Consider the following 16840-nt stretch of genomic DNA (forward strand, 5'->3'; position numbering starts at 1 on the left):
TCATTCATCATCACCCAATAAATAAGGAGGTGGTGATGGTTAAAAATGATAATTTAAAAGGATTAAAATAAATAAATAATAATGACACGTGTGAATGACAATGGGATGGGTCATCCAAAACCCGACTTAGTCCTATTTATATAAATTAATTATCATTTTTTCCCTAATAAAATAAATAGATAGGATGGGTAAATATAAGAATTTCTCACACCCATCCAAACTTAATTTTTTTAAATTTTTAGAAATGTTAATTATATTAAAAATAAATATATTTTATAAATAAATAAAATATTAAATTTTTATAACTTATTTTGTTGAAAAGTAACTTTTTATTATTTTATATATGTTAAAAATGAAAAATAAAAAAATATATATATATTTTTTAAAATTATATATATATAACAAGGCACAGTAGGACATGCTAGATAGACAATACCTAAACCCAACCTAGGAAAAAAAAAAAGAAGAAAAATTCAAACTCATACCTAACCTATTTATTCAAGCCCACCCCTTTGCCAATACGCGTCCACTATTCAAGTGTACAAATTAAATAAATGAGCACATGGTTTCTTTCTTCTATTTTAATTTTTAAAGTTTGAAATATTTATTATACTTCTCAAATAATTTCAAAGGGCCCCTCCACTTTTTCATCTCACTGTCCAAATTATATGGACCTTGCCAGACTATTTGGTGACATTTTATGCTATTATATTTTCTTAGAAGCTGAATTTTCATCAAGAAAGGGAAGTGTCAAAATACAAATGTGAATTCTTTTGCTAATGGATGGATTAATAGTTGGACCCAAGTTGATCATATTGTATTGATGTGTGAAAGATAATATTATCGAGTCTAGGTTAGTAGACAATTCTAGTTCAAAGCTTGATGTCGTAGACCAAGACTTTAGACTGCCTTTAGTTCTCGAAAAATACTAAGAAAAGAAAAACAATATTTAAAAATAATAATTTTCTTATATTTAGCTTCATTATAAAATAAATAAATAAATAAATAAATAAAATATAATTAAAATTAATAAAAAATTTATATATTTTAAAATTATTTCATAGAAAAAATAAATAAAATGAATTTGAAATAATATATAAAAATAATTTATTGATTTTAAATTTATTTTTTATTTTCCTTCCTTTTTTATTTCCTTTTATTTTTTTTCTCTCTATTTTCTTTCCTTTGCAATTTCCCTCAAATTTTTCAAGAACCAAACATAGCCTTATAGTTTTTTTTTTTTTTTTTTATAAATATTTTAGAGTTGTTTGGTTTCCAAAATCTCTTGACACAAGAATTAAGAGTGCTTCTACTCAAAGTGTTTTTAGTGGAAGTAATTTGTCTAAAAGTATTTTTAACATAATAATTTTCAAGTATTTATTTAAAAAACACTATTACTAATTTTTTAATACTATAAATGATTTTTTAAATCTATAAAAATGTTTTCTAAATTTTACCAAAAACCTTGGCCTGTTTAATAATTGTTTTTGAAAATAATTCTAAAAAATAATTTTTTTTTTGGGAATTTAAAATATTTTTAACTTATTTTTTTTTATATTTTTAAATATGTTTTAAAAATAATTTTTATGTCTAAAACTTTATTTTTATCATTATATATGTTTTTATAATTATTTTTTAAAACAATTCTTAAAAAAATGAAAATAACATAAAACAACTAAAAGATATTATCTAAAAATATCATATTTTCTATTCTTCATAACAGAAATTAGAAAACGGTTTTCTAATTGTCAAATATATTTTTTAGGTTTTTTGTTTTGAAAAATATAAAACTGTTTTTGAAAATAGTTGCTAAACATACCCCTTATTTTTTTTTTTCAAAAACACTTTTTAAGTTAAAAGTGTTTTTCAAAAACATTGCCAAATGGACTTCTCTTTTCGGGTATAATCCTAAATAATCCAAATTTTCATTGTTCATCATTTGTTGAAGCCATATTCAAATTCTCGTTGATTGGGCTTAAGAGGATGCATGTAAATTGCTTTTGTGCATGCACACACGTTGGGGGCTTTTTACATTATTAATTTGTGCATAGTGTCCAATATTTATAGACCAGGTCTTTTGCTTTATTATATATAGTGTTTCCATATAAAGAAATTAAACTGGTTTGAAGCCATGGCTGAGTGCAGCGGTCCACGCAACATCAATCTGATCCACATCAATGGCCCCGACCTCATGGTGAGTCCAACCTTGTAGGAGATGAACAACACCACCTGCATGGCAAGCATGGAGGACTCCTCTTTCCATCGTATACTGCATCCATCAATACACCTTGGAAACGTCAACAATTGTTTTCTTTTTAATTTCGAAGCTTTACATATGCAATAGAAACATAAGAAATTGTTTGATACATGTTTTTGAAAACAATTCTAAAAAATAGTTTTTGAGAATAATTCTAAAAAACAATTGTTTGATATTTTATAAAACAAAAGTTTATTTGGAAATCTGAAATATTTTTAACTTGTTTTTAATATTTTTGAATATGTTTAAAAATAATTTTTATATTTAATGTATTTGTTTTTTAATCATCCTATATGTTTCTATAATTATTTTTTACTTTTTAAATACTTAATAGAATAAAATATTAAAAAACCAAATAATTTAATACTTAACACTATTAAATACTATTTAATTTAAATTTTATTTAGAATTAAGATAAAAAAATAAACATCACCTCACTCAAGTTTTCCTTTTTATTTTTATTTATTTTTAATGTTAGTAGCTTAATTAATTCAACATATCGAGTATTTAGAATAAACAACGCTATTTATCTACATTGATATTAAAACATATTAAAATATATAATAAAATGATAATTTATTAAAAAAAAAATTTAAATAATAAAATTTTATTCCACTTTTTGATATATGACATATTTTTTAATAATTAAATATTTTAATTTTACTCTTTAATAAAATATAAAACATTAATATGTTAATATTAAAGATAAAATATAATAGATTTTTAAAATATTTATATATAATTTAGCTTCTTATAATAATATATAAATTACATATTTATTATGAAACTGACATCACGATTTAATCGTAGTTTAATTATCGGTCTAACTAATAAATCATTATTTGATAACTTTTTCAATTCCATAATGAATAAAAAAAAATTGCTTTTGGATTGATTAGTGCTTGGATTAAGAAAAAAAGAAAAAGAAAAAGAAAAAGTGTTTTGAAAGTGTTTTAACACTTCCAAATATTAAAAAAAATACTTCTAACCCTCAACTACCAAATGTCTAGGAAAATCCTATCTGGAAGTGTTCCTTCAAAGAAAAGGTAGTCTTTCAATGCAAAACATGTGTTCTTGCATGAATGTAAAAGGAGAAGCAAAACATACCTCACAATATCCCAGGCCTTCAACATCTTCTGGAAGTCTCATGGCTGCAAGCTTGCCGTAAGTGCAGTCTCTTCTAAAACCCAAGATTGGTGGCACAACAAATTGATGGAAATGTGTCCCTGGAGGAGCCCAACTTTGCTCTCTTGGGGTGCACCATTTGCCAATGATCCATGTCTACCCGTCACACACCACAAGTTACAGATATGGTCAATACATAGAATAGTCCTTTCTTCCTTCATATAAAAGCTAACATAAAGTTTCCCTAGTAGGATCAAACTGTATTAATTCATTGCCCAATACCTTACAATGTTGTGCTGCTTGATATTTTGTCACTTGAACTAGAAATTGCTGGCAATCGATTGGAGCCTCCCTTTGGATACTTTCGAATCTCTCTGAGGATTGAGTTAGCATCTGCGTTTCGTTCGACAATTAGAATGAGATAACAAATAGAACAACTAATGGAGATGCTCACAAAATCACCATCTTCTTAATTTGTTCTGTCTTGTATACTGATCATCATGATATTCTTATGCCTCATGTCATCACTATTATTAAGCGCTAACCAAATCACGTACACACATGAACAGAAAATAAAGAAAAGACAAAAATTTTAACATGATTTGGTAATTAATATGATCCCTACATCCACGAAGTGCATCAACACTCGATAATCCATTAATAACAAAGAATGAGAAAAGTTACAATGGTGAATACTCGAAAAACACCTCTCAATTATGGTTACACTCACTAAATAAAAAATCTTAAATATATAATAGGGGCAAATTCGTCAATCATCATATAAAAAAAAATTTTTAAGGGGCGCACTGCCTCTTTCAACCCACATGAGCTGATCAAACAACTTGATCCTTGCAAGCTAACCAAGCAGCTCAACCCCCGACATTCCAAGCAAAGTGCAATAAAACTAATTAAGACTTCACAATCCAATATTAAGTACATTAACATATGGCTAGCCATATAATGACTCACCGCCCATAGAGTCATCTTGTACAAATATGTAGAAAATCAAAGTTGTTTTTATGTATTGCATTTTTTTTCAATAATTCTAGTAGGTTACCTAGAAATTTGAGTGTAAATTTATGGAAGATCATAAGAGAGTGTTTTGCTCTAGTTTAAGAACACTTGATTTCCTTGACAAAAGGTTTTATGATTGATGATTACAATGATAATTATACAACAAAGCTTTGTTACACACTAGTTTTTATTTGGCTTGTCCGTCATTGAAAACCCAAAAATTTTCCATAGTCCGCTAGTAATTTTCTAGTTGACCCTTTGTCCAACATAGTCAGAATCTTCTGCAAAGTAATTTGAAAGAACTATGAAGTGGCTCTTACCAGTACAAAAATCTTTTTGCGACAAAGGTAGAGGGAAATGGCCGTTCCTAATTTAGATGTAGCGCCGGTCAAGAAGACTTGGGTTGCATTTTGCGGGATCTCTTTGAGTATCACAGCAGCAGTCAAGGTGTTTCCATGGACAACTCTGACTCGAAGGTTGGGATGCTTGTTAACATATAGTGTTCCACCTCCATTTAGAGATTCATTCTGCAAAATATATACATACATTAATTATAGAATCGCTTGTTTAAATGCTAGAAAGCTACTAACTTGACCTAAATGAAGTAGCTAGTCAGATAATGAGAGTCTAATAATGAGCCAAGCCAACTTCACCCGTATATCTATTATGAAATGATAGTCGTAGCAATAATTTGAAAATAGAAAGAAAATAGAGCAATAAATAAAACAATGGGAAAAAGTACTTATGTGGTAAAACCTCTTAATTATAAGGGAAACCTCTACGAGGAAAGATTGAAAAAATATCTACTATGAAAACAAAACTACAACCTTAAAGAGAACATAAAAACTTATAAAAAGATGAAAATCTTTCGATTTTTTGAATGAATAATATATGTGGTGGAGGCATCCATTTGTAGCACAAGGAAGCTCTCCCCTTTTTGTCTTCTTCGGATATGGGATGACTTCAATCTTAATGATATCATATAGGCTTCTTTGAAGAAACATTCATTCAATTAGAGATATATAATTGTGTATTTAGAGGCTCAACAAAATATAAGGTACAATAATATGTGAACAATGTATATTAAATTAAATTGAACTAAAGTCTTAAGACCAGCCTCATGAAAACTAGGGTTAGAAAATTGTTTAGCATATGTCAAGCCAACTTTGGTTAAAGTCTTAACATCATCCTCATGATGGGCTTTTTGAAGTAACATAAACTAAATCTTTGATACAATTTTAACTTATCAATTTGACTAAAAATCTAAATAAGATATTAGATATGGAGCCATCAATATATCAAAGAAACCTAAACTAGAACCCTAGCTACTATATGTAATTTTCACGCAAGTTGTTCATACGTGTTTGTTTAGGACCACAAAAAAAGTTTCCTAGCTATTACAATTCTCTCCATAAATGGTTGCTCCTCGTCTTCTCACTTTATGAAAGTTAGAGGATACTTGTTTGACATATATACATAATGACAAAAAAAATCTAGAATTATTCTTTGTGACGGTTAATTGAAAATATCAACTTAGGTTCATTAGATTATGCAATAATGATAAGAAATTATACTTTCAAGATAAACATTTAAAACTTCATTTTCTCTCATATGTTCTCAAAAATTGAGGGAAAAAAGAAAAGGATGGGGATATTATTTTTCCCTTTATCACCATTTTTTGGAATTATTACTCATAAAATCATCATTACCATTATGTAGAAACATGATATCCCACATCAGGTAGAGGAGAAAGTTGATGACGCTATATAAGTATGGACTCTTCCTAACCTTATAAACATGTTTTAAAACTATGAAGACCCTTTTAGATTCAAATAGGACAATATCTACACAGTTGAGAATGAGTTCTTAGAAGAAAGGTATTGTACTATTGCATCATCATATTAAAAATATTGATATTATGTCAACATTCTTATTATGTATTTCATATACATAATAAAGAAAGTTTGATGTTAAACTTTTTTCCCATGTAGTTTCTAGAATTTAAGGTTATATTTGGTTTTTGAAGAGTTCAAGAGAAAGTGCGACGGAAAAAAAATTATATGAGGAAAAATAGAAAGAAAAAAAATGAAGAAAAATAAAATATAGATTTAAAGTCAATAAAATATATTTATACCATCCTTCAATTTCATTTCACTTAACTCTTCTATATAAAGATTAAATAAATTTTAAATATATAAGTTTTTTTATTAATTTTAACTATATTTAACTTTCCTTAATATTTTTCATAATAAAATTAGACATGAGAAAATAATATTTTTTTTTTACATTTATTTATTTTCTTAATACTTTTCAAAAACAAAGAAAAGAAAAATGAAGAGAAAAGGGAGAAAAGAAAAATGAACCTTGTTTAATGCAGCGAGACTAATGACCTTGACACCCATTCTATCAGCCTCAAGGATGGCTTCTTCAATCACTTTATTTATGCCTTCCCTAGCAAATGGTAGGAAATACTGCCATGGACAAACAAAAAGAAGAAAATTAAGGCATAAATAAGTAGGCGCCAATGACTATATTCTAAACAGGAAAAAGAAATTCAAGAGAGAAGATATGTAACAAACAAAGTAGTTAGTTAAATCTGCCTGACAAATACAGGGAGAGGGAAACAAATCAAATGTATATTCACCAACCTGGAAACCATATCTAGGAACCATCCATGTTTGATGCAATCTCCCTCTCAGATTGTAGGATGCAGCCACAAAGGTTTTGTACAGCACCCATGAGAAGTTCATCAAAACGAACAAGAAAGGCCACATTGGAAGCAAGAATAATTTGAAGGAGTATTTGAGTGAGCTCAATGACCGGAAAAAGAATGGGGAGTGCGAGGTTGCCATAACGTCCACAAGATGGGCGAGGAATACAAAGTCAGCTATTCTTTCATTTTTACCTGCAAATTATAAGAATATGAGTAGAACTCCACTCTCCTTTCTATTAAACTACCAATTTTCCTAAAAGTTTAAACTTATAAGTTATATAGTGTTTTTTTAACACTCGCCCCTCATGTGTAGTCTGATACCCGCACGTGGAGAGATACACAGAGTTGCAGGCAGACAACTCAAATATATGGCCTCCTTCAGATGGAACTCTGATGCCATGTGAAATTATTAATAATTTCCTAGAAGTTTAAATTTACAGAATTTGGATTTGCAATATATATCATGTTTCTTTAACACTTTCAAGGTCATGCATTAAAATAATTCTTAGTTAAAATCTCTCAAAATAAAACAAAAAATACCTAGGTTTTACTTTTGGGAAGCCGACTATATAAATCAAATTTTTTTTTTAAAAAAAAAAATACTATTTTGTGTTCTTAGAGGAAAATATTGAAATTTCATTAGGTTATGTTTGATTCTCAGAAAATATTAAGGAAAGAAAAAAAAATACTAAAAAAAATTATTTTCTTATATTTGATAGTCCTATGAAAAATTTCAAAATAAATAAAATCTAATTAAAATTAGTTAAAAACTTATACATTTTCAAATTATTTAATCTTTATATTGATGTATTACAATAAATAAATTGAGTTTGAAGTTGCAAATAAAAATAATTTGTTGGTTTTAACTCCATTTTTTATTTTTCTTCACTTTTTCTTTCATTTTCCTCTTTATTTTATTTTCTTTACATTTTCCCTCAAATTTTCTGAGAAGCAAACATAACTTTAATAAAAATACATAAAATTTTTCTTATGGCCTTCACCGAGGGTCAAGATAAAGATGACCATGAAGAAGAGATGCATGATGAGTAGAAACTGATCACCCCACATGTACCTGAACTTGTTCTTTTATGAAGATCCCAGGATTTGTTGTTGATTGTTTTCCAAATTGAATCATAAAGGGGCATAAAGAGGCAGAAATTGGTGTTCATCTCTGTGTGGTGTAGGCAGTGGTATCTGCATATCAAACCAGAAATTGACTGCTGAATATTTTCTTATTATAGTATAATATTATAAATTCAACATAATTTTTCTTTTCTCTCGAGAGAATGTCACATTTTGTGATATTTTGAGGTGACCAAAAGGCCATGCATCTAGCACTAAAGAGAGAGACTTACGTGGGAGTGTAGAGAAAATACTTAAGGAATGGAAAGATCTGAAAGAGAGCATGAGGAATGATTTCAACATTGCTATGCCCCATACATCTTAGGAAATCAAACACCAAAATGTAGCCATATATCAAACTAATTGACCCATATCCAAATAGCCATGTCCCAACTGTTGGAATTCCTATAATTACACCCATCATTAAATGCTCCGAAAAGGTTGCTAGCCCCACTGCACCAATCAAAACATAGAAAACAATGGTTGAAATTATTACATGATACATGTATATATCAATCAACGCTCGATTATGCAGATATTGTCCATTTTATGTATAAGAGGCCTCACAACTTTAAAACATGTTTTCATTATTAAGAAAAACCCATATTTATAGTGTTTGAAACTTTTTCAAGCCATTCAATATAAGATATCAAAATTACCCCTAATGTGGACATAATGTTCTCATTATATCCACAAGATTTTGAGGTCAAACAAACCTCCTTTGTAGGGTTAAATGAATTCCCACACTAGGCTCGGGATCGACTCTAATAATATTGATAAAGATTCAAAGTAGATAATATCTATATAAATAAGAGTAGATCATTACAATATATGATAAAATTATCTCAAAAAACTAACATTCATGTTTAATATATTATTCAAAGTATTTTAGCAAATTTTTTATCAGTTACTTACTGATATAGCAAGTGCTCACAATAGTTTTTTCTACATCCAATAATGAACACCTTTTCACATCAATTAATTGTAGAAAAATAATATAAACATTTTTTTTATTAATGATTTAAAAACAAATGAATTTATGATTTCCAATTTAAACAAATTACAACATATTACAATGTAATTTTGTTGGTATGTATTTAATTACCTGTAAAAGGTTGTGTCACAATAGAGGCATGGTGAAGTGAATGATAATGGGAAAAGAAGTATTGGGTATGCAACAATCTATGGAACCAATAATAAAGGGGCTCTGAAATTCCCATATGGAGCACCATACAACATATAATTCCCTTTGTGTTCCATAAAGGAAGATTAGTAAGGAATGGGAAGCTGAGCAAGGCCATGCCAGCCATGAAAGCTTGGAGAATTATGAAGTTATCCCTGTGAAAAAAGTCATATTAATTCAAGAACACTTGCAAATCATAATTGAATTATTTGTAAATGATGACTTAGGTTATGTTTGGTTCTCCAATAGTACCAAAAAAGAAAAAAATACTTTGAAAAATTATTTTATTATATATGGTTTTACTATGAAAAATGCAAAAAAAAAATAAATTTGAAAATCAAGTATAATTACAATTATTAAGAAATTTATATATATTTAAATTATTTAAACTTTATATAGAAGATTTAAATATGTGAAAAAAAATATTAAGTAATTTATATGTTTTTTATTTCCCTTCTTACTTTTCCTTTTTATTTTCTTTTCCTTGTATTTTCTCTCAAACTATTGGAAAACCAAACATAATCTTAAAGTTAATACAAAAATTAAATTAATTACCAATGCCATTCAGGATCGATTTGCTTGAAATCGATTCCTTGTCGAAGAATCCAGTGGTTTCGAGTAATGAAGAGCATGTTACAGTAAGAGGACCATAACTGATGAACAAGGCCCCTAAGGGCACATAGGAGGAGAATATGCAGGCACCAACTAGGGTTTCGGGTCTCCTCCCAAATCATTGAATAGATGAGTCTTGCAAGAAATGGTCCATATAATACATACTGTTCCATGCAGATACATGAAAAAGGTGATAAGAACATGTTATAAGCAACACTGGGAGAGTAGGAGTCTTTAGTTACTATAAATAAGCCAAAACAATTCTACAAAGTTCATTTCATTTAGCTACTAAGTGGTAGGCCAAAATTTTCAACCAGCTTCATCAGTTTCTTTTCTTTTATACTTTATAAAGTATGCAAATATTTTTTAATTAATTTTGTAAGAAAATAAAAGTATATAAACACTTTTATTTCTTTAGAAAAAAAAAAAAAGAGTAACATAACATGCTACTAAATTTTTAGATTATGTTCGGTTCTGAAAAGTATTAAAAAAAATTATATATATTAAAAAAATTATTTTCATATATTTGGTTGTAACATGAAAAATACAGTAGAAAATGAAATATAACTAAAATAAGTTAAAAACTTATATATTTTCTAATTATTTAATCATTATATGGGAAGAGCTCAAATAAGTAAAATGAATTTAAAATAGTAAATAAAAATAATTTATTGGCTTTAACCGTATTTTTTTATTTTCTTTCACATTTTATTTTTTTTCTATTTTCTTTCTACATTCTCCCTCAAACCTTTTAGGAATCAAATATAGTGTCAGAGAAACAATCTAAAGAAGTATAAAAAAAACAATACATTTTCAATAAAATTAACAAGAAAGAGAATATTATTAAATACCTTGTAAGAACCCAAATTCTCCCAAGGCCAAGCAGATAATGGGGCATGATCCATGGTTTGCCTCTTAATTTGCAACTTGAGTACAAGCTCCCCACTACTTATAAATATCTTAGAAACCAAGTTAAATCTCAATGAATTTAATTTCCTATCAACCCCAATTTCTACCCATTAACATGCTGAGTTTTCCTCGATCTGCCCCACTGGGCCCGAACCAAAGACGTTTTTGTGATTGCAGAGTCGGTGGTAGATGAATATTAATGTGGTGAACATGGTGGTGGGTTGCAGTTGAGAGGAGAGGATTAATGATTTTGGTTATGGGTTGGCCTTTCACTTTCATGGCTTGGTTCCATATGCGTATAGAAAAGTCGCAATTTGTATATGGGTAGTGCAAGGCTAGGTTTAATTGGTAGATGAATTGTAATGGACGTGGTGGCTGAGAAGGGAGGATTAATGGCTCTGTGTCTTTTATAGACCTTTCACTTCCATGACTTGGTTCCGTATGGAAATGCCACAATTTGTATGGATTGGCGTTTCACTTTCATAGATTCATAGAATCATAGAGAAAAAGAAAAGGAATAGGGTTTTTTATTGTAACTGCTTGAAAAACCATTATATTGAATCAATATTCATCAGAATTTTGAAGTTATTTCACTTAATGGTCATAGCTTTACAAGTCTGCAAGGACACTGCAATGAATGCTTTTGTACGGAACACATGGGGCCGGCCATTGTTAATTGGGTGGTTCGTTTTATTAATCAAACCAAACAAAGAAAAACAAGATTTTTAACATGGTGGGTGATCAATGTAATCCCTACGTTCACTAAGTATATCAACACTTAATAATCCACTAATTAAAATGAAAGAGAAGAGTTGCAATGATGAAATTCTAGAAAAAAATTTGTCGATTATGGTCACACTCTCTCATAAAACAAAACCTTAAATATAAAAATGTTTAATATATAATAAAGCAAATTCGTCAATTATTATATAAATCAATGTGAGCTGCCTAAATAACTCAATCCTGATATCTTGAATGAAACACAATAAAATTGATTCAAACTTTATAATCCAACATAGGGAAGCACTATAAGATTTACTCTTCCTTGTGATATTGGCGTGTGGTTTTATCTCCAAGTGATGGGGCACTACAAAAATATTATTGATATTTTTTTTTTCATAATCATGTTGCTAATAAAGTGAATATAGAGTAAATTTTTTTGGCAAAGTCAATGCTAATAAATGTGGATTTTTTTTATATATATTTGTATGACTCTTTTAAAAAACATTTATAGAAAATAGTAATTATGAAATAATTTGAGATTTATAGAAATTTGAAAAATATTTTCAAATTTTTAACAATTTATTAAAAATGTTTTCCCCACACTGCACTCTGTTTTTATTTTTTTTTGGCATTTGGATAATGTAGGTTAACAAAATATCATTAGAAATGTGGGTTCTTTGACTTTATACTCATGGTTGCATCAATTATTATTTGACTTTAAAATAAAAACGTCTTTTAGTTTTTTTTTTTTTAATTATTTTCAATTATTTTCTAAGGACTATTTTAAAAAATAATTATACAAATATATAAGATGCTTATTCTATAATAACTCTTAACTTACCATCTATTTAAGTGTCTTTGACTGTCTAATATTTTTAGCAATGGCAATGTGTAGATCCCAAAATTTGTCCCAATTTTATTTTTACATTAATTTTGAATTCAATTTTAAATCCCGATTACATGTGTTATTTTAGGTCCACTCACCTTTTAATTTTTAATTTTTATTATTCATTATTTTATTATTTATTTTATCTTTATTTTATTTTATTTTTATTTATTAATTTTACTTGTTATTATTATTATTATATTATATTATATTATATTTTTATATTTTTATTTATTATTTTATTTTATTTTTTATTTTTCTCTCTCCTCTCTCTTCCTTTTTTTCCTCCACCTACTCTCACCCACCCATTCTTCTCTCTCCAATTACCTTTGGCCGGCTACCTAACCTTTTTTTCCCCCAAAATTTTTTCCCCCTTTTCTTCTCCATTCATCTTTCTTCTCTCACTCCCACACCGCGGGCCCCCCATCCTTCTCCCCCCTCCCTCATTTATTTCTCTTTTTTTAATCTCTACACACCCCCACACTCCTCCTTCTTCCCTTTGGCCGGCCCCCCATTAGAGGAGGTTCCTCATTTTTTTGCCCTTTTTGCTGCTACTTTTTCTGGAGATAGAAAGAGCCGACCTATTTTATTTATTTATTTCTTTCTTTCTTCCTCCATTCCTCTTTTCCTTCCCACGGCCAGCTCCTATTTTTTCCCCCCTTCCCCCTCCATTCTCCATTTTTTTCTTTTCTTATTTCTTTTAGTTTTTCTCCTCCCATTTTCCCGAGAAGGGCCGCCCCCCCCCCCCCCATTTTTCTCTTTCTTTTTTTTTTTCATCCCCTAATTCCCAGCCGACCCGTCTTCCTATCTCCTCTTCCATTTTTTTTTTTTTATTTTTCATTTTTCATCCCCTTCCTAATTCCCGTAAGGCCCCAAAATTTTTTCCTTTTTTATTTATTATTTATTTCTCGTGTATTATTATTATTATTATTATTATTATTATTATTATTATTATTATTATTACTATTTTTTTGATTTAATGTTAATAATAATTATTGTTGAAATTAGGTTTGTCTATTTATGTTTGATTGTGGGTCTTATGTTTGGGTTTTGTTAATTAATATGAAATTTGAGTTAATTTATTATTGATAGATTAATTTGAAATTGATTAATTTGGGTTTGAATATTTATTTGAGATTTTATACATCTTTGGATATTTACATCTATGCTATTCTTGTTTTTGCATGGACCCACTCTGCAATCTTGTTGACTGAGTACGAATTGATGACACGTGAAACTTATTGTAAGTTTATTTGGGTACATATTTTATTTCTCACTTTTTATTTGGTTTTATTTTTATTAGTTTGTATAAATATTCGTTTGCATGTATTTATTGAATGTTTTAAATGGGAAGAGGAAGTCAGCAAATGCGTTTTAATAAAACAACAATTTTAAAATATTATTTTTAATAAAAGAAAGTTTTTATTTTATTTTATTTTATTTTATTTTTTATTTATAAAAATTCAAAAAAATGCATTTAGAAAAATCCCAAAAGAAATGTTTTTAATGGAATTTGAAATTTTGTTTTTAAATAATATTTGTCCAAAAATTTCTTTGTTTAACAAAAATTTTCCAAATATTGTTTTGTAAATAAAGTTGTCCCAATTAATTTTTAATAAAATTGTCCAAAAAAATGTTTTTTTAATAAATTCTTTTTACTTAATTAAAATTGGATTAAAAGTCACTTTTAGAAATAGATGATTTATTTATTTATTTTATTTTTATTTTTACTTTTATTTTTATTTTTTCCTTTTAATTAAAAATTCTTTTGTAAATAAAGTTATGTCATTTTAAATAATTTATAAAAATTACTCTTTTAAATGAAAATGAATCTAAATACTTTTGTAAATAAAATTGTAAACATTCATTATTTTCTAATAAAAGTAAGTAAAAAATAATTTTTGTGCCCAAATTGAAATTTTGTAATAAATTCTTTTGATACAATCAGTGTAAATAGCTTTTTCGAAAATTGAACATAACTGGAATTGAGAAAATAAATTGAATCTTTTTTTATAAGTAAATAAATGGAAATCACTAATTCAAAATTTTTAATAGAATCCTTTGAAATTTCTTTAAAACCTTTTTTTTTAAATATCTTTTATTTATTTAATTCAATAAATCATTTTGCATAATCCTTTTATTATTTATTTTGTGTATTTTTGTAATTAGATTTTATCATCGTTTTTGTGCATATTAATTTTCACCATGACTTGTATATTGATTATTTTTCTTGGTATCCATAATTAATTAATTAATTGTCACAATTTCCTCAATTCGTTTAGTAGAGATCGTACATATACGGGCTTAGAGGGGTGCTACGGCTCACCACTGTACCTTCCTAATGTACCTTCCCAATGAGTAACCTGACCCCCAGACCCAAACTCGGTTTTTCACAGACCCGTTTTTTCCTTCAGGAGTCACACTTAGGGTTTTTCTTTCTTATTTTGTTTTTCCCTTTAAAAATAAAACAAAAATAAGTGGCGACTCCAAGTCTTTTTCTAAAAATTGAATTTTCACCAAACAAAATAAAAAGCAAGTTTCGCCATCGAATGGGAATGGGAAAGCAAAATGCGGGGTCCACACAATGACTTCATATTTCATTATGTTAAAAAAAAAAAAAGATTTTTTAGATCCAATAGAACATATTTCATCTATTTTTTTTTTCAAGACTTAGACTTGGATCATAACACCAATATCCATACATAAAATTTTGTTAAAATATAGAATTTAAAATATAGAAAATAATTTAAAAACATTTTAAGTTTTCAAATAAATATTTATTATACAAAATATTTAAAAACAAGTTTCAAAAATTATTTTTTACAACCACTTTAAAAAATAGTTACAAACAAAGGTCTGTTTGGAAATTGTTTTAGAAATCAATTCTGAAAAATAGTTTTTGAGAAAAAGTTTTAAAAATTATTCTCTAATTTTTGTAAAACAAAAGTTTGTTTGGAGATATAAAATATTTTAAAAATAATTTTTATATTTAGTGTTTTATTTTTAATCATTCTAATGTTTGTATAGTTATTTTTTAAAACAATCCTTAAAAAATAAGTGAAAATAATAAAAAATAACTGATATAGATTTTTTTAAAACACCTTATTTTCTATTCCTAAGAAAAGAAAATAGAAAATAGTTTTCAATTATTTTTTGTATATTTTTTTTTTAAGAACATAAAACTATTCTAAAAAATAGTTCTCAAACAACCCTCCTCTCATAAATTTGTGTTTTTTTGAGACGCTCTAATCTCCTTCATCTCCTTCACCTGATCTTCATCAACGGTGGATTTGTATTTGAATACTTTTATTCTATTTGTTTCATTCTGATCTTTCACATTTTCCATTATCACCCTTATTCTCAAGCAATGGTCTTTGTCTTTGGGTGTTTGAGACAGTCCCCATGAACTCTGATGCAGATATTATAGGGTGTGACAGTACTCTATTGATAATAAATAACCCTAGTTTTTTTTCTATATATTTCATCATCTTACTTACGCGACAATGTAATTAGCTATCTAAGACCTCATTGGGATACCTTTCTTTCTTTTTTTTTTGTTTTGAAAAATAAGTTTTTTTCATATTTAGAAATTCTTTTTTCTAAAAAAAAAATAAATATATTATATTAGAAGAGATGAGATAATACTCATATTTGAAAAACACTTTAATATACTAAAAATGACAATGATTGTAGAAAGTATTTATACTATTTTTTAATACTTAAAAGATAAAAACTTGTAAGTATTAGAAAATGTAGAAACGCTTCCTCAAATCACTACCAAATGTATTCTAAATATTACATCTATAACATTTAATCTAAAATAAGGCTTTCGAGTTACTTTGTGAGAAACCTAAAAATCCTAATAGATTGTTTCAGTGACTAATTTTTTCATCTCAAGTCATGAATGAAATTTAGAATATGAGAATTATTCTTTTCTCACAAAGAGATTTCTTTTATTTTTTTATTTTTTTATTTTTTTATTTTTTATTTTTTTTTAAATTTGGGATAGTTTAAAAACTCTCAAACTACTCCCCTTATTTCTCTCACATTTACCATTAGCCCACTATAGTCTAACCAACTCCAATAACCTTATTTTGACATTTTTATTTTAAAACTTTTTATCCATAATGTGTTTGATATAAGATAGGGATGAAAAAATTGTTGAAGATTACTTTAATAAAAAACAAATTATATTTCATGTTTTAAAAAGATGGAGTGCATTCTTCCGAATTTACGTTTTTAATATTCATTTAATCAAATGATAAAAAAAAAAATATCAACTTACCTTATATTTTT

The 16840-nt window shown here is 27.3% G+C and overlaps 1 protein-coding gene across 1 annotated transcript; it reads right to left on the minus strand.

Annotated features, from left to right (window-relative positions):
* Positions 1-1981: 1981 nt before the first annotated feature.
* On the minus strand, positions 1982-11025 carry LOC100250075 (very-long-chain aldehyde decarbonylase GL1-1). Its single transcript, XM_019221957.2, has 11 exons — positions 10878-11025; positions 9970-10190; positions 9337-9569; positions 8465-8684; positions 8182-8303; positions 7045-7301; positions 6760-6867; positions 4717-4923; positions 3665-3775; positions 3365-3538; positions 1982-2269 (listed from the first exon to the last, which is right to left on the minus strand). Exons 1-11 carry the CDS (start codon positions 10929-10931, stop codon positions 2114-2116), a joined length of 1863 nt encoding a protein of 620 aa, XP_019077502.1. The 5' UTR covers positions 10932-11025; the 3' UTR covers positions 1982-2113.
* Positions 11026-16840: the final 5815 nt, after the last annotated feature.

This window comes from Vitis vinifera, chromosome 9 (genome assembly GCF_030704535.1).
Source record: "Vitis vinifera cultivar Pinot Noir 40024 chromosome 9, ASM3070453v1".
NCBI classification, from domain to species: domain Eukaryota; kingdom Viridiplantae; phylum Streptophyta; class Magnoliopsida; order Vitales; family Vitaceae; genus Vitis; species Vitis vinifera.

Bases quoted from the DNA above. Each gene is read 5' to 3' on its own strand.
- LOC100250075 (XM_019221957.2), bottom strand. From the start codon at position 10,931: ATGGATCATGCCCCATTATCTGCTTGGCCTTGGGAGAATTTGGGTTCT. The intron at 6,868-7,044 runs GTTGGTGAATAT...TGTCCATGGCAG, and splicing joins TTCCTAGATATGGTTTCCAG to TATTTCCTACCATTTGCTAG. The intron at 3,539-3,664 runs GTATTGGGCAAT...TGTGACGGGTAG, and splicing joins AAGCAGCACAACATTGTAAG to ACATGGATCATTGGCAAATG.